The sequence below is a fragment of the Geotrypetes seraphini genome, chromosome 1 (genome assembly GCF_902459505.1).
Source record: "Geotrypetes seraphini chromosome 1, aGeoSer1.1, whole genome shotgun sequence".
Taxonomy (NCBI): Eukaryota; Metazoa; Chordata; class Amphibia; order Gymnophiona; family Dermophiidae; genus Geotrypetes; species Geotrypetes seraphini.
This window is the reverse complement of record NC_047084.1, coordinates 454,693,214-454,717,160: the sequence shown is the minus strand read 5'-3', so window position 1 is coordinate 454,717,160 and position 23,947 is coordinate 454,693,214. Positions and strand designations below refer to the sequence as shown.

General features: G+C 44.0%; 1 protein-coding gene across 7 annotated transcripts in view; it reads left to right on the top strand.

The window, feature by feature from the left end:
* Window positions 1-23,947, top strand: part of HUWE1 (HECT, UBA and WWE domain containing E3 ubiquitin protein ligase 1) — a 779,197-nt gene that overhangs the window by 503,664 nt on the left and 251,586 nt on the right. For all 7 annotated transcript variants that reach the window (XM_033921870.1, XM_033921880.1, XM_033921834.1 and 4 more), the window contains 2 exons: window positions 13,353-13,531; window positions 14,067-14,156. In XM_033921870.1, the coding sequence (XP_033777761.1) occupies window positions 13,353-13,531; window positions 14,067-14,156 (269 nt within the window). The remainder of the gene's footprint in view (window positions 1-13,352; window positions 13,532-14,066; window positions 14,157-23,947) is intronic.

Below are 23,947 nucleotides of genomic sequence, written 5' to 3'. Positions count from 1 at the left end.
ATTTCCATTTCAACTGATAAGACTTCCTGGTAGATGGCTTTATGGCTGCAAGAAGTATTGTTTTTACTGCTGATGAGACTGAAACATCAGTGATAAGCACATAAGCACTGCCTCTGCTGAGTCAGACCATAGGTCCATCATGCCCAGCAGTCCGCTCCCGCGGTGGCCCCCCAGGTCAAGGACCTGTAGTGATCTATTACTCTACTACTTTATTACTTTACAGCCTTCTGTACTGTATAGTAACCCTTTAATTGTACCCCTGGATCCCCTTTTTCTTCATTCAATTTCCAAGCTGTGAGAAGGAGGCTGCGAAGATTGAGATATAATAGATAAGTATGCCGCTGGAAAAGAAGAGACGGATGATCCCCTAACGGTATTGAATGTGCGTCCAGAAGGATGGGATACCAGATCTGTCTGAGCCAACGTGGCACTATGAGAATCAGTTGAGTGCTGTCTCTGGTCTTTTGAAGAACTTTGGAGATGAGTGGAATCGGCGGAAATGCATAGATCAGATTGGAAATCCATGGAATCGAGAAAGCATCCCTGGTGACTACATGAGGAAATGGTTGTAGGGAGCAATAATGGCACACTGAGCATTGTTTGCGGAAGCAAAGAGATCATCCCTGAGTGCCCCATTGGAGAAAAATGGATTGTTGTACTTCCGGGTTTAAGGTCTACTCGTGAGGATCGAGCTTTTAACTAAGGGAATCTGCAGTGACATTCATTTTTCCTGGAATGTACAGTATACTGCTTGTATGTCCGTTGAGAGAGACAGCAAAGTTCCATAGACGATGAGCCTCTCTGTAAAGGGTAGGGATTGTGAAGATAAAATATTGCCACTTGGTTGTCTATTTGAATCAGAAACCGTGTGTTGTGAATATACTAGCTGATTGCTCTGAGCGCATAATAAATTGCACGAAGTTCCAGTAGATTGATGTGGAAATGGAGTTCTTTTGCTGACCAAATTCCTTGAGATGCGCTATCCAGCCTTTGTTGGAGGCATCTGTGTTAATGGTGAGAAGAGGAGGTGGAGGCTGGAACGGGCATCCTTGTTTGAGGACTGGAGAGTGAATCCACCAGGATAGGGACACCTTGACTTTGTCGGAACAAGGAATTAAGGTGGTCAGACTGAGAATGTTGATTCCCCCTGCCCCCCTCTTTATTTCTGTCTTTCTTTCTCTCTCCTCCTGCCTGCCTTTCTGTCTCTCTCTCCCTGCCTCCCCAGCCATCGTGCCGATTTCTCCACTTCCCCGATTCTTTTTCTCTCTCCCTGCTGCCCCCCCCCCCCAAGCCACCACGCCAATTTCTTCCATCCTCCCCGTGCCAGGCCAGGCACGTACAAGCGCCAGGCCCATATGACCACCTCTGACGTCAATTCAGACGTCGGAGAGGAAGTTACAGGCCAGCCAGGGTAGTCAACCTTTCCAAGAGCCGGTTGTCTCCATCTCATCGCCTCGATTATCTAGAGGTGCTGTTCGACACCCCCTTGGGGAAGGTCTTCCTTACGGAGGCCCGGGTAAGCAAATTACAATTTCAGATTCTCCTACTTAATGCTGTCCCAGTGTCCTCAGGCGCAGGATTTCCTCCAAGTCTTGGGGTCGATGGCTGCTTCCCTCGATGTAGTGAAGTGGTCGCGGGCTCACATGCATCCCCTTCAGTATGCTCTTCTTCGGAGGTGGTCACCTTAGAGACACAGTCTGGATCACCCTGTTCTACTTCCGGGCTTAGCTCGGGGCAGTCTTCGTTGGTGGCTCCAAACCCCCAATCTTGTACAAGGAGTGAGTCTGGATCAGCCGCAGTGGATGGTGCTGCTCACGGATGCCAGTCTTCTCGGTTGGGGGGGCTCAGAATCTAGGTCACTCAGCTCAGGGCACCTGGTCAACGGAGGAGGCTTCTTGGTCGATCAGTATTTGGAGACCAGAGCCATCCGTCTGGCGTTACTAGCTTTCCAGTCCTTTCTGATGGGCAAGTCAGTCAGGGATTTGTCGGACAATGCCATGGCAGTAATGTAATGTAATTTATTTCTTATATACCGCTAAACTCCGTTAGGATTCTAAGCGGTTTACTGAAAAATAGACAATAGGGTGCATTAAAATTATAAGTAAAATAGGTACTTAGAAATTCCCTTACTGTCCCGAAGGCTCACAATCTAACTAAAGTACCTGGAAAAATGACAATTAGTAGAGTAATGAAGAAATAAAATAGAGAATAGATGAGAAAAATAAGAAAATAAACATTCTAATAAGACTACAATGATCTAAAGGACTTTGAAAGGTTGAAAAAAGAGGGGAGATAAGAATAGATGCAGAGGGAGAACCGTTGAAGCAATAGAATTCTGGGGAAATTTAAATGATAAAATAAAACAAAATAAGTGGTAAAACAATAAGTGAGATTAAAAAATATATCATAAACTAAAAAGAATTGAAAATAAAATCAAAACAGTCAAAACTGAAGTCCAGCTTGAACGGACCCCCGAGCCAACCGTTGGTCCGATGGCCGGACTGCAGCCCTCCTCCGTCGGCTCTCCCCTGCTGGAATGGGGGAGGAGCGAAGACAGTGTCGAGTGCCCCGCTGGAACGGGCCCCCAAGCCGACCGTTGGTCCGATGGCCGGACTGCAGCCCTCCTCCGTTGGCTCTCCCCTGCTGGCATGGGGGAGGAGTGAAGACAGTGTTGGGTGCCCCGCTGGAACGGGCCCCCGAGCCCGACCGTTGGACCGATGGCCGGACTGCAGCCCTCCTCCGTCGGCTCTCCCCTGCTGGAGTCCTATGTCAATCATCAGGGGGGCACCAGGAGGCGACTCTGCTCATGGTCTGGACAGAGTTGCACCTTCAAGAAATAGCATCCCACATAGTCGGTGTGGCGAATGTTCAAGCGGACTTCCTAAGTCGTCACATGCTTGATCCCGGAGTGGTGTCCAAGCCCTGTGGCTTTTCAGTTGATAGTGCAGTCTTGGGATCAGCTCCTCAGGGCCCTGATTGCCACAATTGTCAATGCCAAAACATCCCGCTTCTTCAGTCGTCGCAGAGACAGTCAGGCTGAGGGCCTGGATGTTCTGATTCAACCATGGCCAACGGAGGGGCTGTTGTATGTGTTCCCTCCGTTGCCATTAGTAGGCAGAGTTCTTTTCCACATTCTTTGCCATCCGGGTCTCGTGCTTCTGGTGGATCCGGATTGGCCTCGATGACTGTGGTATACGGATCTGGTGAGGCATCTGGTGGAGGATCCTCTTCCACTGCCTCTCTTGGTCAACTTTCTGACTCAGGGTCGCATTCCAATGTTCGATCCGGGTCCCTCCTGTCTTACGGCTTGGTTCTTGAAAGGGGTCGCCTAGGTAAGAAGGGGTATTCAGATAAAGTGATCTCAATTCTCTTGGGGTCCCGGAGGCTATCCACCTCTCGGGCATATGTGAGGGTTTGACGTCTATTTGAGAAGTGGTATGATGCGCATGGAGTGGTCTTATTTCACGCTTCCCTGCCTAACCTCTTAGAGTTCTTGCAGGTTGGCCTGGACAGAGGGCTGGCTTGGTCTTCTCTCCGGGTTCAGCTTGCGGCCTTGTCAGCCTTTCGTGGGTTGTTGAAAGGTCAGTGTATGACTGACGTTCCTGATGTGATTCACTTTTTGCAGGCGGCCAAGTTGCTCAGGCCTCCCGTGCGGCCCTCTGTTCATTTTTGGAATCTGAATCTGGTTTTGTCAGTTCTAGTACGCCCTCCTTTTGAACCGTTGGGCGACTGCTCTTTGAAGACCTTACTCTTTTTTTTTTTTTTTTTAAACATATATTTATTGAAGATGGCAAGGGTCACAGAGAGCATAATACAAGCCAATAATGAAAACATGAAAACAATCAGGTACAGCTGAGGCAAGCTAAATAAAAAGCAACAGGGTCCCGTCAAAGAAACCCCCCCCCCCCCTCATAGGAACTCAGCAAATTGAAACCAACCCAGGGACAGCAGAGGGATAATGCCAACAGGACAAACAATCCCCGGACCCCAACCACCAATTTTATGTAAACATCCAACCACTCAGACAGCACATACTCCCAACGCTCTCTTGCCCAAACACACCAGCCCACACAGCCTCACCCCCTTGAGGTACCCACATAACGAGGAAAAGCAAGGAAAAAAGCGGGAGAGTCAAATAAGAGAGAGACAGTCATACCAAAGGGCATTCAGATCACCAGATCATACAAACGCTCCCACAGAGTAATATAATGCTGCTTAGAAAGATGAGGATAGTGAAAAAGCCCGAATCTCAAATTGAGCCAGTTCCCGAAGTCTGCTCTTCCATTGGGCCTCCGGCAGGGTATCTTCTGAAACCCAGTACGTCAGAATCAGTTTTTTGACACTAAGGATGGCATTGTACAAAACTCTACAGTGTGGGAGAGTCAGACCCTGCGCCCTAAGAGGCTCCTGAAGACCCAATAAAAGGCCATAATCCCATTCCACAGCACATTCCACCACATGCTTCAAAAAGGGAAGCAGCTGCCCCAGATGGTCAATTTGGAACATTCAAGAAAGGAATGGAGATAGGTACCAGGCGAGCACTTACACTTAACACAAAGGTCACTGTCCCAAAGCCCTGCGCGCGCTCCCTTCCGTCGGGTAATATAGGCTCTGTGAAGGACCTTGGATTGGAATTCATGAAAATCAACAGATGTCGTAAAAACATAAAGGGTCTTAGAGTGTGGCACAGTGGTTAAAGCTACAGCCTCTGCACCCTGAGGTTGTGGGTTCAAACCCATGTTGCTCCTTGTGACACTTAATCCCCCCATTGCCCCAGGTATATTAGATAGATTGTGAGCCCACCGGGACAGACAGGGAAAAATACTTGAGTACCTGAATAAATTCATGTAAACTGTTCTGAGCTCTCCTGGGAGAACGGTATAGATAATTGAATAAATAAAATAAAAAATTAAAACACTCAAGGAACTGGAGCTCTGCTATAGATTGCCCAAGGTCCATCTCCCAATGCGTCCGTAGTGTCCCCAAGACAGATACCAATAGGACAGAGAGTTAAGCTGAGGTGGAGTATCTGAAAAATGACTATCCAGCGGACACTTGACCCATACCCCAGGATGCCCTCGGCATTCAGTTTCCCAGTAATGTTGAAGTTGGAAGTAGGGACCTTTCTCTTAAAGTGATCTGCTTGGTGGCCATTACTTCAGCTAGACATATTTCTGAGCTGCAGGCTTTCTCTTGTAGGGCTCCCTTCTTGGTGTTTTCTAGGGAGTGGGTTGTCTTGAGGCCTGGTCCTTCCTTTCTGCCAAAAGTAGTTTCTCCTTTTTATGTCAATCAATCTGTAGTCCTCCCGGTGTTGGGTAGTCAGGAGGGCTCTTCTGAGCAAAGACAGCTGCGCAAGTTGGATGTCAGTCGGGTCCTTCTCTCTTATGTGCAGAGGACCCAGGAGATCAGGAATCAGATCATCTCTTTGTCCTTCTAGTGGGTCCTCATAAGGGAAATGGCGCTTCTAAGGCTACTATTGCGTGCTGGATCAAGGAGACTATTGCTTCTGCTTGCCTGTTTCAGAATTTCTCAAGGCTCATTCCACTCGGGGTCAGGCAGCTTCTTGGGCTGAATGTTCTCTAGTGCCTCCAGTGGATATTTGCAAGGCTGCAGTATGGTCTTCTCTGCATTCCTTTGTCAGACTCTACTGTGTAGATGTTCAAGCACATCGGGATGCGGTATTCGGTGAACGTGTTCTGGTGTCGGCCCTTCGGGGTTCTCATCCTTGATGGGTACTGCTTTGGTACGTCCCATCTGTAAAGGAACTATACCGGTCTACCAGGTGATACAGAAGGAGAAATTAGGTTCTTACCTGCTAATTTTCTTTATGTTAGCCTGTAGACCGGTATAGTTCCCCACCCTATCTGTCTTTGTACGGAGATTGCGGGTTTTTGCTCACGTGCAGATTTTGAATTTTTCTTCGGGTTCCAGGATTTTTATAGGGCCTGGGAGAATTAAGAACAGTGGCGATGGCTCAGCTAGCATAGCTGGTGAGGTGTGGAAATGTTTTATTGTCCAGAATAAAGTTCTACACATGTTCCAACAGTTGTTTGCAGATGTATGTTGTTTTTCGGAGTGTGTTTTACTGTTTTCAGTTAAGAATTTTCCTAGGTTCTGTTTGTCTATTCAGCAGACTGGATTAGTAGAGGGGAAGCTATACTGATATACAAGTTTGATCACAGTCTCCACCTGCTGGTAGCAGTGAGGTATAATACCCATCCAAAAAGGAACTATACCGGTCTACAGGCTAACAGAAAGAAAATTAGCAGGTAAGAACCTAATTTCCCCATTTCGCCTTCTCATCAAGGCTACATCAGGGAAAAATCTAAAAAAAAATAAACAGTAGCTTCACTCATAGACTGCAACGCTTATATCACACTATCATGCAACTAGAATACCAGAGCTGGCAACATCCCAAAATGGCCACGGGACCGAGAGGCACGCCCGGCTTATTAAAAAAAGAGCCAGGCATCATGACGTCACCACAAACGTGAATCATGATTAGCTAGACACACCGGAGGGAAAAACAATATGTAAGAGAATGGGAAAAAACCTTCACAAACAAAAATTATTACAAAACCATTCTCAAAAAGTCATATGCTCCAAAAAAGAAGGAGTAATTCAAACAATGTTCACTGTACTATAACAGAAACCTGCATAAACAAACAAACTTGTTTCAGTAGAAAGGTTGCCATTCAAAGGTCGTATTCAAACCTAAAGCGTCCAAAGATTCTAAACGGCTGATCCACTGTTGATCTTTATTTGTCTCACATCCCCCCATCTCAGGGAAAAAGAGATTCTCTCAATAACCCAGCAACTTGGTTTTCTAAAATTATGTTGGTGTTCCACACAATGGGCAACTAAATGGGCTGACATTTTCCAGGTGTTCAGACAGCTCTTATGTTCTATCAGCCTAGTTGTTAAGGCTCTGGACATCTGCCCTATATTAAGTAGCTCACAGGGATATTTAATCACATAGATTACATTGACACTGGGCTCATACCTATCCTGCTCTGTCTCATTGTCAGAGGGGTAGTCAGCTACTTCCAGATCTTTGCTGCTAAACTGATTAGCTCTTCTGACCAGGGACTAAGTTTTATATTTCTACTTTCCCCTGAGACTGGCTTCTGATGAGTCACAGAATCTCTTTTAAAATCATATAGTTGTCATTTAAAATATAAGAATGATATGTTATATTTAAAGGAAAATCAAGTGTGTATTTATAAGATCGTATGAATTTTTCTGATACACTTGTACTATGCAAAACTGAATAAAGAAAATCCAACAAATTATACACGTGTTATATAACATATTATAACATATCCTATAAAATTATTCACAACTCCACCCTCCCCCCTTGAGTGTGCTAAATACAACTAAGAAAGAAAAGAATTGATGACTATTCATCACAATATTTTGCCAATGGCCCCCATATCTTTACAAAGTTATTATATGTCCCTTTTTGTACTGCTATTGCTCTTTCCATCTTAAAAATATGGCATAATGAATTTCCACCAGAATGTGTAATTAAGATTCTTGTAATTTTTCCAATTATTGGTAATATGTTGAATGGCAACCCCTGTCATGACTAATAAAAGTTTGTTGTTATGTGATGATATTTGATATTATACATTAAAAAATTGTGATTTCAAAGAAGTTTCAAGTTTATTAACTTTTAATATACTGACCATCAACTGGTATCTAGCTGGTTTACAATAAAATGTTAAAAATAGAGATAGAAAATTATATTTATAAAAGGAGTTAATAAAAGTGTACATTAAGGACATGAACTGGACGAACTTGAGCGTGATGGTAAGAAGGGAAGGAATGGGTAAAGTTACATAATTAGGAGAAGAAAAGAAAGAGGAGAGAGAAAAAAAAATGGAGATTGAAAGAAGAGTGGAGGGAGAGGATAAACATGTAGGATGGGATCGCTTCATAGAAGCGGTTGGTTGAGAAAGAAGGAAATGCTTTAAGAGCAGATGAAAGCATCTCGAAATAAGAAAGTCTTTAGGCTTATCTTGAATCTATCAAGTTGTTTTTCATGGCGGAGTTGATGTGGTAGAGCATTCCACAATGTTGGGGCAACTACTGAAAAATTTGTTTGTCTAGTATAGAAAAAATCTTTTATAGAGGGAACTGAAAGGAAATTCTGGTCTGCTGATCTAAGTGTACGTGTTGGACATTGTGGAATGAGAAGTCTATCAAGGTAAGAAGGCTGATGGGAGAGTTTAATTTTAAAGGTCAGCAGGATGGTTTTATAAGTAACACGATGTGTTATGGGAAGCCAATGCACTTCTTTCAGGAGAGGGGTCACGTGATCATATTTACCTAGTTTGTATATAAGTTTTATTGCCGAGTTTTGGATTAACTGTGAACGTCAGATTTCTTTTTGGAGAATTCCGTTATATAGAGAGTTGCAGTAATCAAGGTGGGAGATAACTAAGGAATGAACCAAGGTTTTGATAGCATCCATGTCTAGGATGGAAGTTAGAGAACGAATAAGGCGAAGTTTATAAAAACAAGTTTTTATCACCGAGCTGATGTGATCGTGGAAAGTAAGGTCCTTATCGATGATTACTCCCAGTAATTTTATTTTTGTTTCAATTTTTATAGGGGTGGATTTGATAAAAATCTTTTCTGATAGTGACTCACTGTTTTTGATAGGAAATAGGAGACCGCAGGATTTATCAATATTGAGAGAGTTTATTTGTGTGGAGCCAGTCAATTATTTTATCTAATTTATTGTTAATTTCTTTTATTTCTGAGGTGTTTGAGGTATTGACGGGGTGAAGTAGTTGAATGTCATCCACATAGGCAAAGATTGTGAATCCAATTGACTGTGCCAAAGTAAGTAGAGGTGACAGAAAAATATTGAATAGTAGGGGGGATAGAATAGAACCCTGCGGGACGCCGTGAGTTTGTGGTATAGATGAGGAGGTTTCCTTCTTTACGTGAACTTTAAAACTGCGTTCATTAAAGTATGAAGTGAACCATGAGAGAGCTGGTCCTATAACGCCGCAGTCTTTGAGTCGGTTGATGAGGAGAGAATGGTCAATGGTATCAAAGGCTGCAGACAGATCTAGAGAGATAAGGACTAGAGAATGACACGGTGGCGGTTTACCCGCGGCCACCGCATTTTAGCCGCGGGTCACCCGCCGAAAACGGGGAAGAAAACTAGCAGTCGCTGCGGCGACGGGGACAAGGCCATTCACCGCCCACGGGGCGGTGAATGGTCTTGTCCCCGCAGTGAGGCATGAAGGATCGCGCGGTCCCCGCAGCTCACACCCGCCTGCCCAATCGATTCTAGTGTTTAGCCAGCTCTCTCCCTTCTCCTCACCTTAGTTTGTAGATTTTCTTTTTCGGCGACCCGCACGCTATCAGAGAGCCGCGCACGCGCGGCTGCTCAGTGTTCAATCTTCTGCTCTGACGCAACCGGAAGCAGGAAGTTACAGCAGAGCAGAAGATTGAACACTGAGCAGCCGCGCGTGCGGGTCGCCAAAAAGAAAATCTACAAACTAAGGTGAGGAGAAGGGAGAGAGCTGGCTAAACACTAGAATCGATTGGGCAGGCGGGTGTGAGCTGCGGGGACCGTGCGATCGCTAGTGTTCCCGGCTCAAATTGGAAGGAGGGAGTGAAAGGGAAAAGGATTCTGGGCCAAGGGGATGAAGTCGGAAAGAAAAACCCACAGCAGGAAAGAAAGGGAAGGACTGGCAGGTGAGCCAGATGCTAGAAGCAGGGGGGGGGGAGAAAGAGGGAAAAAAGCTAGATGGGGTTGAAAAGAAGAGACACACTGGTATGGAAGAGGAAGATAGGGGAAATCTGGACACAGGAAGGTAACAGAAAGAGGGGGAAATTATGTGCATGGGGCATAGGGACAGAGACATAAAGGGGACATGCCATGGGGATGGTATATGGACACAGGGGGGGCAATGACAGATACATAGGGGAGATATTAGAAATGGAGAAAATAGGAGCACAGAAGCGAGATGGTTTGTGGGGATGGGACAGGGACCGAGCTCACAGGCTCCAATGGCTTGCACAAATTACATTGTAACGTGCCATGAAAATAAGAGGGAGGAAGGTAGATAGATAAGCCACATGAGAGGAGCTGAAGGGTAGTAGCAAGGAACAGATGGTAAAGGAGGGAGGGAAGGGTGGTGGTGGAAAGGAATAGGACAGACATTGAAGGAGGGTGGAGAGGAACAGACCCCGAAGGGAAATGTGGAAGACAGAGTGGGAAGAATACAGATGCCAGACTATGCGGGAGCGGAGGGAAGAAGATGGGTCCTAGACCAATTGGGGGTGGGGGGGTGGGTTAAGGGAGAGGCACAGTAACAGCAAATGGAAGACGCAGAGAGAAGACACACAGTGGATGGAAGGAATTCAATGAGAAGATGTGGAAAGCAGAAACCAGACAACAAAGGTAGAAAAAAAAATTATATTTATTTATTTATTTTTTGCTTTAGGATAAAATAGTATATTAGTTGTGTTGATAAAAATTTATAAACAAAGCCCTGCCAGCTGAACATCTCTTTCTCTAGTTCAGCAGCAGGAACTTTGATTTATAAGAAAGGAATAAGCTAAATATTACAGTACTAAGGCTTATATGGATGCAGCGGGGACGGTGACGGGGCGGTGAATGGGATGGCAGTAGCGGTGACGGGCGGTGAAAGGGATGGCGGTGACGGTGATGGGGCGGTGAAGGGAACGGCGGTGACGGGGCGGTGCAGAGGATGGTGGGCCGGTGACGGGGCGGTGACGGGGACAGATTTTTTCCCCGTGTCATTCTCTAATAAGGACGGATTTTTGGTGATCAAGAAAATAGTATATAGTTGAAATGAGGCCTAGCAATGACAATTCGGTAGAATGAGAGGAGCGGAAACCTGTTTGATATGGGTGTAGAACATGAGTGTTGTCAATAAATTCTGTGAGTTGGTTATGAATGATTTTCTCAGTCAGTTTTGATATTAGAGGGAGGTTAGCAATTGGATGGAAATTTGCCAGCAAGGAGGGATCTAAGTTATGATTTTTTAGTTTTGGAATAACGAGAGCTGATTTCCAGATTGTAGGAACAAGGTTGTCAGAAAGGGATTTGGATACCATTTCCAAAAGGAATGGTCCAAAAAAAGAAAATAATTTTTTGAGAAGCGAAAGGGGAATACTTTCTGTAGGATTGTTGGGAGTATTTAAAGATTGTAGGATTTGGAGAAGGTTTGCAAGAGAAGGGGGTTTGAAATTAGAGCAAGTGCTGAATGATAGATGGGTAGAATCATCAGAAATGTCTGGGGAAGAAACAGAGGTAGGAGGTCTGAGGTGGGATCTAATGTCCTTAATTTTTGTATTGAAAAAGAGTGCAAGTTCAGTAGCAGATAGCTGCATATGTAGGGGTGAAGGTTTCTTTTTAGAATAAGAAGAAAGAGATTGAACTATATTGAAGAGAGCGGAGGAGTTGCGGGTAGTAGTGATATATTTAGAATAATATTCTTTCTTGGTTTGTTGAATGGCAGTTTTGTAGTAGGAGGCTTTTTCCTTAAAAAGGATAAGAACATTGTTGGAGTGTGTTTTACGCCATTTGTGTTCGATGGAGCGGAGTTGTCGGTGAAGAAGGGTGAGTTTGTCATTATACCAGGGTTTTTTTTTTTTATTCTGACTTAAGGTATTTTTTTCCTGTGGAGGGGCCAGGAAGTCCATTAAGGATTTTGTAGCAGTGTCCCAGAGTGAAAATTGTTCTTCAATTGGAAGGGTAGTGAAATCTTGTAGGTTTAGTTTAAAGGAAGTCTGAATGGCAGAAAGTGTTATTTTATTAATATTTCTGGAAATGTAAGTGTTTTGTTGAGCAGGACATGAATATGACGGAAAGTCTAATTGCCAATTAATAAGGATGTGATCAGACCAGGGGAGGGGATGAAATTGAAAGTTTTGAAAGAGGTGACTAATAGAAGTCGGGCTGAAAATCATATCTATGGTATTGCCTGCAGAGTGGGTAGGCATAGAGATAAGAGGGGTTAGGGATAGATCGGAAATTAAGGCCAAAAGTTCTGCTGTGTTGTGATGATTGGGAAAATTAAAGTGAATATTGAAATCTCCTAAAATGATAGAATTGGGATAAAAAATGTTAAAGTCTGAAATAGTAGAGATAAGAGTAGATAGTGATGCTTTTGTAAGGGGGGGGAGACAAGTCAGGAGGAAATTAAGAGGTGGAGAATTTTTTATAGAAAAGAGGAAAAATTGCACATGCTGACATGATACTATATAGTGGTACCTCAGTTTATGAGTGCACCGGTTTGTGAGTGTTTTGCAAGACAAGCAAAACATTTGTAAAATCGGTGCCACGGAAACCAAGCATTCCTCGATTTACAAGCGCGCCCCCCCCCCCCCCCTGTGATCCAGCACCCTCACACCTGCGATCCGGTCCCCCAGACCCATCTGAACCAGCTTCTTACTTTCATCTGGCCTCGGCACCGGCATGTCCTGGGAACATTTTTCAGGATTGGGGAGGGTTGAGGCTACCATAGATCTTTCTTTACCTGAGGCAAGGCACCGCGCTTCACTTCCAGTGATCCTTTTGGTCCCCACTGCATCTTTACGCAAGCTCAGGACTGGGTATAAAGATTCAGCCCTAGAAAGAATTAAAACCAAGCTTTCCCAAACAACGGTAATAATCTTTTTAATCAGCAATTTGTATGTTCTTTGCATCCCTCCTGTTCTGCCTTTAAGAGCAGTAGTTTTACACTGATTTTCTCTTATGCTAATATTCTTGCTCCTTGTTCAGTAAAAATTAGCATGTGAAAATCACGTGTTAATCCGCACACTAAAGAGTAGTGTAGCTTTCTCCATCAGGGCCTTTGTTGAAATAGGACCTTGTCATTTAAAAGCTGTTGACTCAAGATAACCTTGCCTTCTTAAAATCTGCTGCCAGGCGACGCTTTAGCTGCTGCACAAAGCACTACAAGAATCTCTTACTCTGAGACTGTCAGAGCAGAGCTATCATTGAGAAACACAGGGACCCATTTACTAACGTGTGCTAAGCAGTTAGTGTTGAATTGAGTGTGCCCTAACCATTAGCATGGGCCTGTGCTAATGGCTTCTACATGCTGTAACAGCGTAGTGGCTGCTTAATGTGGTTTGGGAGTAGTATAATTTCACTTTCAAATAGCAGTAAAATTATTATACAGCATAAAATAAAAGCCAGAAAGTAAGCAAGAGTATTGGAGATGAAGAATTAATTGAAATTGTGGATTGGTAAATATAATACCACCACTGTCAGATCTTTAGTAGAAGGGTCTGCAATGCATCTCTGTCTCAGGTTTTTATCAGAACTGACTTGTTTGTTGTTGTAATTTCCACAGGTTGCTGGGTCCATCAGCAGCGGCAGACATTCTACAGCTAAGCAGTAGTCTTCCTATGCAGAGCCGGGGTCGAGCCCGTCTACTGGTTGGCAATGATGACGTTCATATCATTGCACGCTCTGATGATGAGTTGCTTGATGACTTCTTCCATGATCAAAGCACAGCCACCAGCCAGGGAGGTCAGTTGCCTGGTGGGGGAGTGGGAGGGTCATGACTTGTAGGTGAGGGAATTCCTCATGCAGCAGGAAGGTATGGTAAGAGGAGAATGACCAGAGGAAGATGGAAAGAGGAAAGGGTAAACATGGGAATAAGGTAGTTAAATTTGTAGGCTGATGAATAGCTCAGGGGAAGTAAGTTGTACAGCTGAGGTTGGAATGTGTGGAGGGAGCATGCATAAGTGATCTTGAACAATTGCTGGTCCACAAAACCTCATAAAAATTTGCTTTTTTTTACTTTGGAAGAGTGTGGGGATGAGATCCTGGATACAGCAGGATCCTATTCCCTGGCCTCAGCAGTCAGCACAATAAATGTGCAATAATGAATTGGAAACTTGGGCAGAGGCCAGACCTATTTAGTGCTTCTGGAAGTGAAGCACATTTGGATTGACATGAGTTATTTTGTTTTAACTGGTCACTGATGGATGAAGCAAGACTAGAGCTCTGTTACTTTTGATCCTGTATTGGCTACACTGTTTCAATAAATCTCTCTCTACAGGAACTCTGTCAAGCATTCCCACTGCCCTAACCCGCTGGACAGAGGAGTGTAAAGTGCTAGATGCAGAAAGTATGCATGACTGTGTATCAGGTGAGTGAGCTGCTCATCAGCTATCAGAATGTTTGTTCTTTATAATTTGTTCCCACCTCTCAGAATGGATGCTAAGACATCCAATTAATCTCAGCATGGAGAGACCATCACCATAATCTTGATGAAATCCAGAAAGTAACATTGTCTTTTAAAAATAAATCAGTGTTAACCCTTAGGACACAGGAATGGGACTGCCAAGCAGTGCTAAGGCTTTGCTTGTACCTGTGCATATACTCCTTTGGTTGCAACTTCTTGCCTACTTGCTTGGGTTCCTGCTTCTGTAAACTATTCTCTTATGGTTTCCTGTGACTATAAGACCTCACAAAGCCCAAAAGTTACACAGTTCTACTGCACAAATTATACAAATAGATAAAACACAAAATAACTTACTTGACAATTCATAGATAGTTAAACTGAAGTTCATTAATAACAGTTGAATTTGGGGAACCCAGTAAAATATGTTGGATGCTTTTGAAGTCCTCACCCAGGGCTAGATGCACTAAGTGCTCCGATCGGGTACCAGTGGTCACTAAATAGTGACTTGTCAGAATTTGCCGACTCAATGTTGAAAATGGCTAACCGTGTGGTTTTCCATGCGGTCATACAAAAGTCTGACTAGCATGTAAACTACCTCATTATTATTAAAAATGAGGTCTTTAATATTAAAATGAGTCATCTGATCGATAGCCTAACATTTGCAGTTCCAAAAGTGGACCACAAATACCAACCTGTTTTTTCTTTTCCTATGGGCAAAGATTTTGTATGTGTGTTTGTAACACATGCATCTGGTCCATATAAAAAAAAAAATCGAGACATCCCCCCAGAACAAAAATAAAGACAAGAGGGATGCCCACTCCCTCCTACCCTGTGAAACCCACCTACCCCTGCGCTGAACCCTACAGACACACCCATCCCCACATTACAAAAAATCAGCAGGAGGGATGTCCACGACCTCCTCCCCCCGGGACCACCCCCCAAATCACCCCAGTACTTGTACATTAAGATGACAGCAGGAGGGATGCCCAGGTCCTCCTGCTTGCAGGCCCGCCACTCCAAAATAGCGGGCCTTCTTAGTATATCCTTGAAGGGGCCTTAGGCATCTGAGCCAATCAGGGCATTGGGCTCCTTCCTGTGTATCTCAGGATACACAAGGCAGAGCTGAATTCCCTGATTGGCTCAGATGCCTAAGGCCCGGGGAGGCATGCTTCCTGCCAATTTTTTTGTAACATGGGAAAGGGGTGAGGTCAGTTTGGTGGGAGGGTCATCTAGTAGCAGAGGGAGACTGAGAACACTTGAATCTGAGAATTATACAGTATAATAACAGTATTCAGTTCCTAGCCATCCAGTATTTTTAAGTCTCCCAGCGGACGGTGGACATGCAATCTGAGCCAGTCTAGTAGGCCCAGAAAGGGGGAGTGGGGGATCCCCAACAGTGGTTAAGGTTTGTGATTTTGATTCCTAGGTGGTTGATTTAAAAGAGGTGGCTTGCTGTACTTCTGTCTGAGCCTCACTTTAGCAGTGTTGGTCCACGGGAACTACGTTTACTACCCCTCTTCTGCCCTCCTTCCTGGAGTGGGCTGCAGTGTGCCCCAGCTCCCATATTGTATGGAAGCCTTGATTTTTTCAAAAACAGCTTACAGCAGCTTGCTCCATTTGGGAGGGATATAGAGCTATATGGAGGGCAGAAGAGTGGTTGGGGCCTCTTGTTGTGGAGAGGTGTCCCAGCTATACTGTTCTGGCAGTTATTGCTCCTAGATGGCCCTTGAAATTCTTATGATTCAGCAGGAGTGGCTGTGGTATGAGTGCTCGCTGGCTGCATCATTGCAACACATGGGGGCATTGGGTGGATGAAATTGCCAGTCACAGAGTGCTATCTCTATGGGGAGCTGAGGTTGGCCTTAGGGTCCACACAAGAGACTATAGCAGAGAATGAGAGTGCAGAGTCCTCTTTAAAGATAAGGTCAGTGCTGGCAGGCACTTCAGCAGGAACCACCGTTAACTTGAATTCAGCCCAACCTTCAGCTCTATTTCTGTGCTTGTCCCTGGGTCCTCAATGTTCCCATCACTAGGACACCTACAAAGTCTTCTCAAAATCAGCCTCAGATCTCCCAACCATCTTACATTGCCTACTGAAAAGTTTTCCCTTACAAAATTCATCCATAAAATACGTAAAGACCTTGCCTTGGGTAGTGAGGGGAAGTGTCTGAAACTCGGGGTGAAAGAGGAGACTTCGGATCCATATTGTAGTCTTGCTCAGGACCTAAGGATCTTAACTCTATCAATTCATGAACTTTTATAAGAGCTGTAGCTTAGTGTATGGAAGACACTTTCTACTAGTCTACCAATATCCAAGTGCTTTGAGCGTGTAATAGTTTTCTTACCACTAGGTCATATGAGCATCAACTTCCCGCTATAAGTCTGTAGTATCTGATGCAGTTCTTACAAATCCCAAAGTTATAAGACCTCAAATCTACAGCTCCCTGGAAAATGACAATTTTTTTTTTTTTTTTTAGATTACTTATGTGTAAAAAGTATACTTAAGCTTCCTTTCAGCCCTAAAAATAGTTCATCAACTATAAATAGTGCATTTTCAACATGGCAAGTTAGAACAATTGAAGAATTTTATGCTTTCTATTTCACTTCCCAAAATGAAATTGTAATTTTCATCTAAACCTCCAAGAAGCCATGTCTCATTTGTAGTGCCTATGATATCACATCTAGAAGAGCAGTAGCTGCAGCACCTACTGCAGTTCAAAGAACAGCTTGGCTGAGAGCATTAAATATCAGATAAATTAGCAGATGCCCCCTCCACAAGCAATAATCTTCAGAGACAAAGTTAAAGATGCAGTTTCTCAAGTTAAGGATCACTCCAACAGTAAAGGAACTCTCCAAACAACCTCAGGCATTATTTACATTGTCCAAGAAAATCACCATTGTTGATATTGAAGACCCTTTTGAAATTAATTACATATTATTTAAAACATTATAAAATATGAATATAAATATGATATGTTGTACTTAAAGTGTTCATGAATGTAAATCAAGTGTGTATTTATAAGATCATATAAATTTTTCTGATACACTTGTTGTAATATGAAAAAATGTATAAAGAAATTATAAACTGCAATCAATATTTTGTCACCTCAGAAGAAGATATTAACCTTATACAAGACCACAGCTCCAGCAATAGAATTATCAGGTCTATACCTAGGAACAATGCCCAAGAGAATACAAATTGCAACCACTACCATTGGTTCCACCTACCAAACCTATGCCTTCCCTCTGACTTTATTCCTGTAGGTGAAATTTTCCTGCATTTTTTTTTTCCCCCAAACATTGGCAAGCAATTACAAAAGATTGCTGGGATCTACAAGTAATTTTCAAGACTACATGTTAAACCTTATCAGCAGACCTCACCCAACAGTCCCCAATCTGGGGTCTACTCCCTTCTTTATAACAAGAAGACATCAGTGTACTCTTACAAGCCAATGCAATTATGGAGGTTCCTCAACAGTTTCAAAATCAAAGTTTATATATGAGATTTTCCTCATCCACCTCCAACCTCCCCCCCAAAAAAAACCCCAAAAACAAACAAACAAGAGGCCTGTGGCCCTGCCTAGATCTACATGATCTCAACCAATAAATATATCATGGTAGTGAGTTCATTTTGAGCTTCTCTTTAATCTTCCCACTGCTGAACCAAAACAACTGGCTTGCTGCCCTCAGCCTAAAGGATACCTACACTTATATTCCGCCAAAGTCATAGGCAGTTCCTAAAATTAATCTTCCTGTATCATCACTTCCAGTACAAAGTTTTTCCCTTTGTCTTCTCATGGACTCCATGGATTTTTATAAAATGCCATGTGGTTCTGACTGCCACCCTCTGAGATACACAGCACAGCATAGCTCATGCACACTCCTTTTGAGCCTCTTGGCTCCTGTACGTTGAAAGACCTTACTCTTAAGGCGGTCTTCCTGGTGGTAATTCTGTGAGACACATTTCCGAACTGCAGTTTTCTAGAGAGCAGGTCATTCTTCGGCTGATTCCCTCTTTTCTGCCGAAGCTGGCTTCACCTTTTCATGTCAACCTGTCTGTGGTCCTCCCGGTCTTGGGTAGTTGGGTGGGTTCTTTGGAGCAGAGAGAGTTGCGCAAGTTGGATGTCAGTAGGGTCCTTCGCTCTTATGTTCAGCGGACCCAGGAGTTCTGGAAATCAAATAGTCTTTTGTCCTCTTAGAGGACAGTGCTTCTAAGGCAGTGTTTTTCAACCGCTGTTCCGCGGCACACTAGTGTGCCGCGAGATGTTGCCTGGTGTGCCGCAGGGCCGCCATCAGGGCAGTACTACCAGTCCTGCATTCAGGGGCCCGGAGCTGACAGGGGGCCCGAGGCAGGGGCGCCAGTAGCTCGCCAAGGCAAAGTGAGTCGATCACCCAGGACTCACTTTGTCTTGGCGATCTAATCTATCGAGCCGATAAGTCTTCTTCTCCCCGACGTCAATTCTGCAGTCGGAGAGGAAGTTCGGGCCAGCCAATCGCTGCCTGGCTGGGCGGAACTTCCTCTCCGATTGCAGAATTGACGTCAGGGAGAGCATGCGTCGGCGTCGGCTTTGGGGCCAGTTATCCATTGGTGGGTCCTGTTCCCCGATGGCAGCGACAGTGGCAGTTGCTTGGGGAATGGCAGGGAGAAAGAAAGAAAGGGGGCAGGCAGGGAAACAGAAGGAAAGAAGAGAAACAGAAAAAAAGAAAGAAAGGTCAGGGAGAGAGGAAGAAAAAGTTGGGGGAGGGAATGAGGTGTGGAGGAGAGAAAGCATACAGGCTGATAGAAGGGAAGAAAGATTGGATGCACAGTCAGAAGAAGAAAGTGCAACCAGAAATCACCAGACAAGGTAGGAAAAATGATTTTATTTTAAATTTAGCAAAGTGGAGGCAGTATTACCACAGTTTTCAAAGGAATTTGCCCAAATAACTTAATAGTTAACTGGGTAAATTCCAAGAGATGAAAACTTCCCTTCACTTCCCTGCACAGTTCTGAATTTATATCTGCTGTCTATATTTTACAATATGGTCATCTTTTATTAAACCGCAATAGTGGTTTTTAGCGCAGGGAGCCTATGAGCGTCAAGAGCAGCGCTGGGCATTCAGCGCAGCTCCCTGCGCTAAAAACTGCTATTGTGGTTTAATAAAAAGGATGGAGGGTATATTTGTCTATTTTTGTATGCTATAAAAACCAAATACAGAGAGAGACTGAGAGCTGTTGACGAAGAGCTACGTGTGTGTCTTTCTTCGATTCCAGCCAGAATATCAGCTTTGTGTTCAGCCAAACAGGCCCAGGTTTCGCACTGAATAAAGTATTTTATAATTTTTCACTATTCTGTTTACTTAATATTTCATAATAAAGTAATTATAAAATACTTTCTTTGTGTTTATTTGATTCCTATTCAAGAGAATTACTTTATATATAGTCAATATAGGCACAGAGTTAAATTTTTTAACATTTTCTAATGGTGGTGTGCCTCGTGATTTTTTTCATGAAACAAGTATGTCTTTCCCAAAAAAGGTTGAAAAACACTGTTCTAAGGCTACCATTCCGCAATGGATCAACAAGACTATCACTTTGGCGTACCTTCTTCAGAAGAAGCCTGTTCTGGAATTTCTCAAAGCTCATTCCACTCGGAGTCAGGCAGCTTCTTGGGCTGAGTCTTCTCTTGTACCTCCGGTGGATATCTGTAAAGCTTCGGTTTGGTCTTCTCGCCATTCCTTTGTGCGACACTATTGTGTGGTTGATCAGGCACATCAGGATACGGTGTTCAGGTAGCATGTTCTTGTGGCAGCCCTTTGGGGGTCCCACCCATGATTGGTACTGCTTTGGTATGTTCCATCAGTTGCTGTGCTGGTCTGGAGGGACAATAAAGGAGAAATTAGGTTCTTACCTACTAATTTTCTTTCTTTTAGTCCCTCCAGACCGGCACAGACCCCACCCTGTTGGTTTTTTTATTTGGAGTTTTGCACAAAGAGAACATTTTTAATCCCTTTTTGTCTGAGTTGTCAAGGGAGATTAAAAGAACAGCAGCATTTAGTTCATCTGCATAACTGGCGAGATGGAACGTTTTTGAAGGTTCTTATTATAATCAATATCCAACAGTATTTCTTTCTGTTCATTGCTATTCTCCTTCTGGGAGTGAAGTTGCTGTTATAGTTCACAGTTATTAGTTTCTTTATTCTGCTTGGCTATTTGTTAGACTGTACTTGGGACTACACAGCACAGTTGTACTACAGCCAAAAGTTTGTGTCTCAGTCTCCACCTGCTGGTTGAGGTGAGCTATAATCTATCAGTTGCTGTGCCAGTCTGGAGGAACTAAAAGAAAATTAGCAGGTAAGAACCTAACTTCTCCTTTTCATGACCTGATTAAGAAATCATCAAACCCATCCAAAGAAATGTATTCCATTTTTTCCACCATTACTTTGAATCATTACAGATATTCTCCTCTTACTCAGGACCAACAACCAAAACTTTAGCATAATATTTTTCCTCCAAGATCATTGATTTACAGAAAGCCTTAACTTCTGTTTCTTAAATCTCTTCAACATTATCAATTCAGGATTCTAGGTTTTCCGAGGCTAAAGTTTTAATTTACTTTGTAGGTAATTTGACATGGGCTTCTTTTTAACCGCAGTCTTTATTTTCCTTGTCAAAAATCTTCGCTACCAAAATAAGACCTTTTCCATCTTGGTTTAGGATTCTTTATTTAGAAAGGATGCCCTACATCCTGTCTATAATTAATTTCAGTCTTTCGACAGGACAGGTTCCCTTTCTATGGAAATCTGCAATAGTTAGACCCATCCTTAAAAAATCATTACTTGACCCAACTAAACCGGCTCACTATTTTGAATCTGTTATCTTTCAAAGATACTGAAGAAGATGGTTTTTCTTCAGCTTTCATCTTACGTTGAACAAACGCTAGCATTACATCCTAAACAATCTAGTTTCCGCTGCCATCATAATACGGATTCTGTTATAACAGCTGTTCTGAGTGAAATTCATTCCCGTCTAATTAAACATAATATTGTTCTAGCAGTCTCTTTAGAATAGTAGACCATTCTCTGCTTCTCTCTCGCCTTTTCTTGGTTTAGAGGGTCCATGCTATCCTGGTTTTCTTCTTTTTTTATCTGATTGAACTTGTATGTCTACAATGTCTTCTATAAATTTGGCCAAAGAAAGGCCGAGTCATTCAAAGAATAGAGATAAATCAAGGCCTGGTGATCCTCATAGTTTCAGATTAGGCACATCAATCATAGTACGCAAATCTAGTTCAGCTGCAAAGAGATCAGAGTCTGAGACTCCCTCTCCAACCGATGCTGCTCTCGCATGGTCCAGATGCCTTGGAGCAATGGTTCCCAACCCTGTCCTGGAGGACCACCAACCAGTCGGATTTTGGGGATAGCTCTAATGAATATGCATATGAGAGATTTGCATATAATGGAGATGACTGGCATGCAAATATGCCCCATGCATATTCATTAGAGCTATCCCGAAAACCCGACTTGCAGGTGGTCCTCCAGGACAGGGTTGGGAACCACTGCCTTAGAGAATCTGGAATGCTTTGGGCTTATGGCATAGCTCTTCAGCGTGCCGCCCTAGTACAAAAAGGATACTTGGAGGTGGCCATATCTCCTCAGAGTTGTCATAACTACACTTCTTCACTCCAAGAAACCAGCAACAGTAGCAGCTTATGCAAAAGCGGGAAAATCCTTTCAACACTGATGTTCGGAGCAGCAGATAGAGAGCCAGTTAGGGCTCCAATTGCCGCACCTATCTTTCCTTCAAGAAGGACTAGAAAAGGGCTTGGTAGTCAGTCCCTTAAAAGTTCAGATAGTCTTTCCTCTTTTCAAGCTCGTTTGGAGAGAGGTTCACTGGCCTCTCCCTCTGACAGTTCCAGGTTCTTGAAGGGAACAATGCAGTTGCATTGTCTTGTTCATCAAACTTGTCTTTCATGGAACCTTAACCTTGTTTTGAGGGCCCTAAGTAAGGCCCCATATGACTCTATGCAGGAGGCCACGCTAACAGACCTCAAGGGAAAGATGATCTTCCTAGTATCCATTGTTTCAGCTAGAATGGTTTCAGAGCTCCAGGCTCTGTCATGCAGGGAACCATTCCTTAGAATTACAGAGGCGGGAGTGTGTCTGCGTACAGTTCCCTCTTCTCTGACAAAGGTGGATTTGGCATACTATGTGACTCAGGAAGTCCGACTGCTGGAATTCTAGGCCACATGTGTAAAGAAGCAGGACAAAATGCTAGAATAGCTAGACATTGGAAGGGTTCTCCTTCATTACCTGGAGATGACCAGTGATTTTCGTTTGTCAGAACACCTCTTTATCCTAATGGGCTCTGGACGCAGAGGAAGGCTGGCCTCAAAGGCCTTGATTGCCAGATGGATACAGGTGGCTATTTTGTCGTCTTATAGGATGTGGTAGACATACACCAGTTTCCTTGAAAGCGCATGCCACCAGAAGTGTAGCTACTTCATGGGCAGAGTCCAGGATGTTTTCGCACAAGATTTGTAGGGCAGCTACATGGTCCACTCTACATATATTTGTTAAATTTTACAGAGTGGATATAGCATCACAAAAGGATTTCACTTTTAGGTCCGAGGTAGTACCATGTTTCCCAGAAAATAAGGCAGAGTCTTAAATTAATTTGTGCTCCCAAAAACACACTAGGGCTTATTTGGGGGGAAACACAGGTAGTAGTAGCAGCAGGGGAATCTCACCAACCCTCCCTCCGTGAGCATGACATACTTCCGAAGCCTTATGCTCGACTACTGATGTCTAGCTGCTTGCTGAATTCCTCCTCGTGCAGGTCGTTCTCATTGCAGCTGTGCTGGCTTAAGCCTCCCTCGGACGTGGCCACGCTGCCGTTGTGCCCGCGCAGAGCCATATGCTCAGCCACAGCAGCAAAGTTCTCGCCAGAGCCTGCTGTCCGCAGAGGGGTCTCCGCCGCCCACTGCCAGTGCTCTCGTTTTCTGTTCTCCGCCGGTACATGATCAGCAAGTTGGGGGCTTCTGTGGCTGTTTTTGACACTGCCCGAGTAGCCCTCGCTGCTACTGCCGCTGCTGCTTTCTGATGTCGAGCTGGGGCTTGCAGCAATCACTATCAGCCTCTGGCTTTTCACGTATGAAACTTGGCCTTGTCTGAAGCCAGGCTCTCCACACACAGCACTCATCCTCGCCCGAGCCATGCCTTCCAGCTGTCTGCGCAGGTAGTTGGGCCCCTGCCACTGGCGTACCTAGCATATGTGACACCCGGGGCCCATCATTTTTTGGCACCCCCATCTGTACGAAAAACATGATTTTTAGTAACAAGCCACATGTCACGCATGAGTACCTAGGAAAAGGCAGCATCTTACATACTGCAGTGAGCAGTACAACATCAATACACCCATTGTAAAACTAAACAAGCCAGACTAGTACAGATCAATCCTACACCGTCAATCCTAACAGAAACCATGTCTTTCGAACACACAGAACACAGAAAACACCTTTGCCTAGTATAGAATATGTCATAACACACTAACCCCTCCCCCTTTTACAAAACTGTAGTGTGGATTTTAGCCACAGTGGTAACAGCTCTGACGCTCATAGAATTCTGAGCATCAGAGCTGCTACCACCATGGCTGGCGCTAAAAAATGCTCCACAGTTTTGTAAAAGGGGGGATAAAATAGAAATACATAGACAAAAGTTAAATTGAACTCTGCATACAATGCAACACCACAGAAACAGTGACACATGTCTCCTAA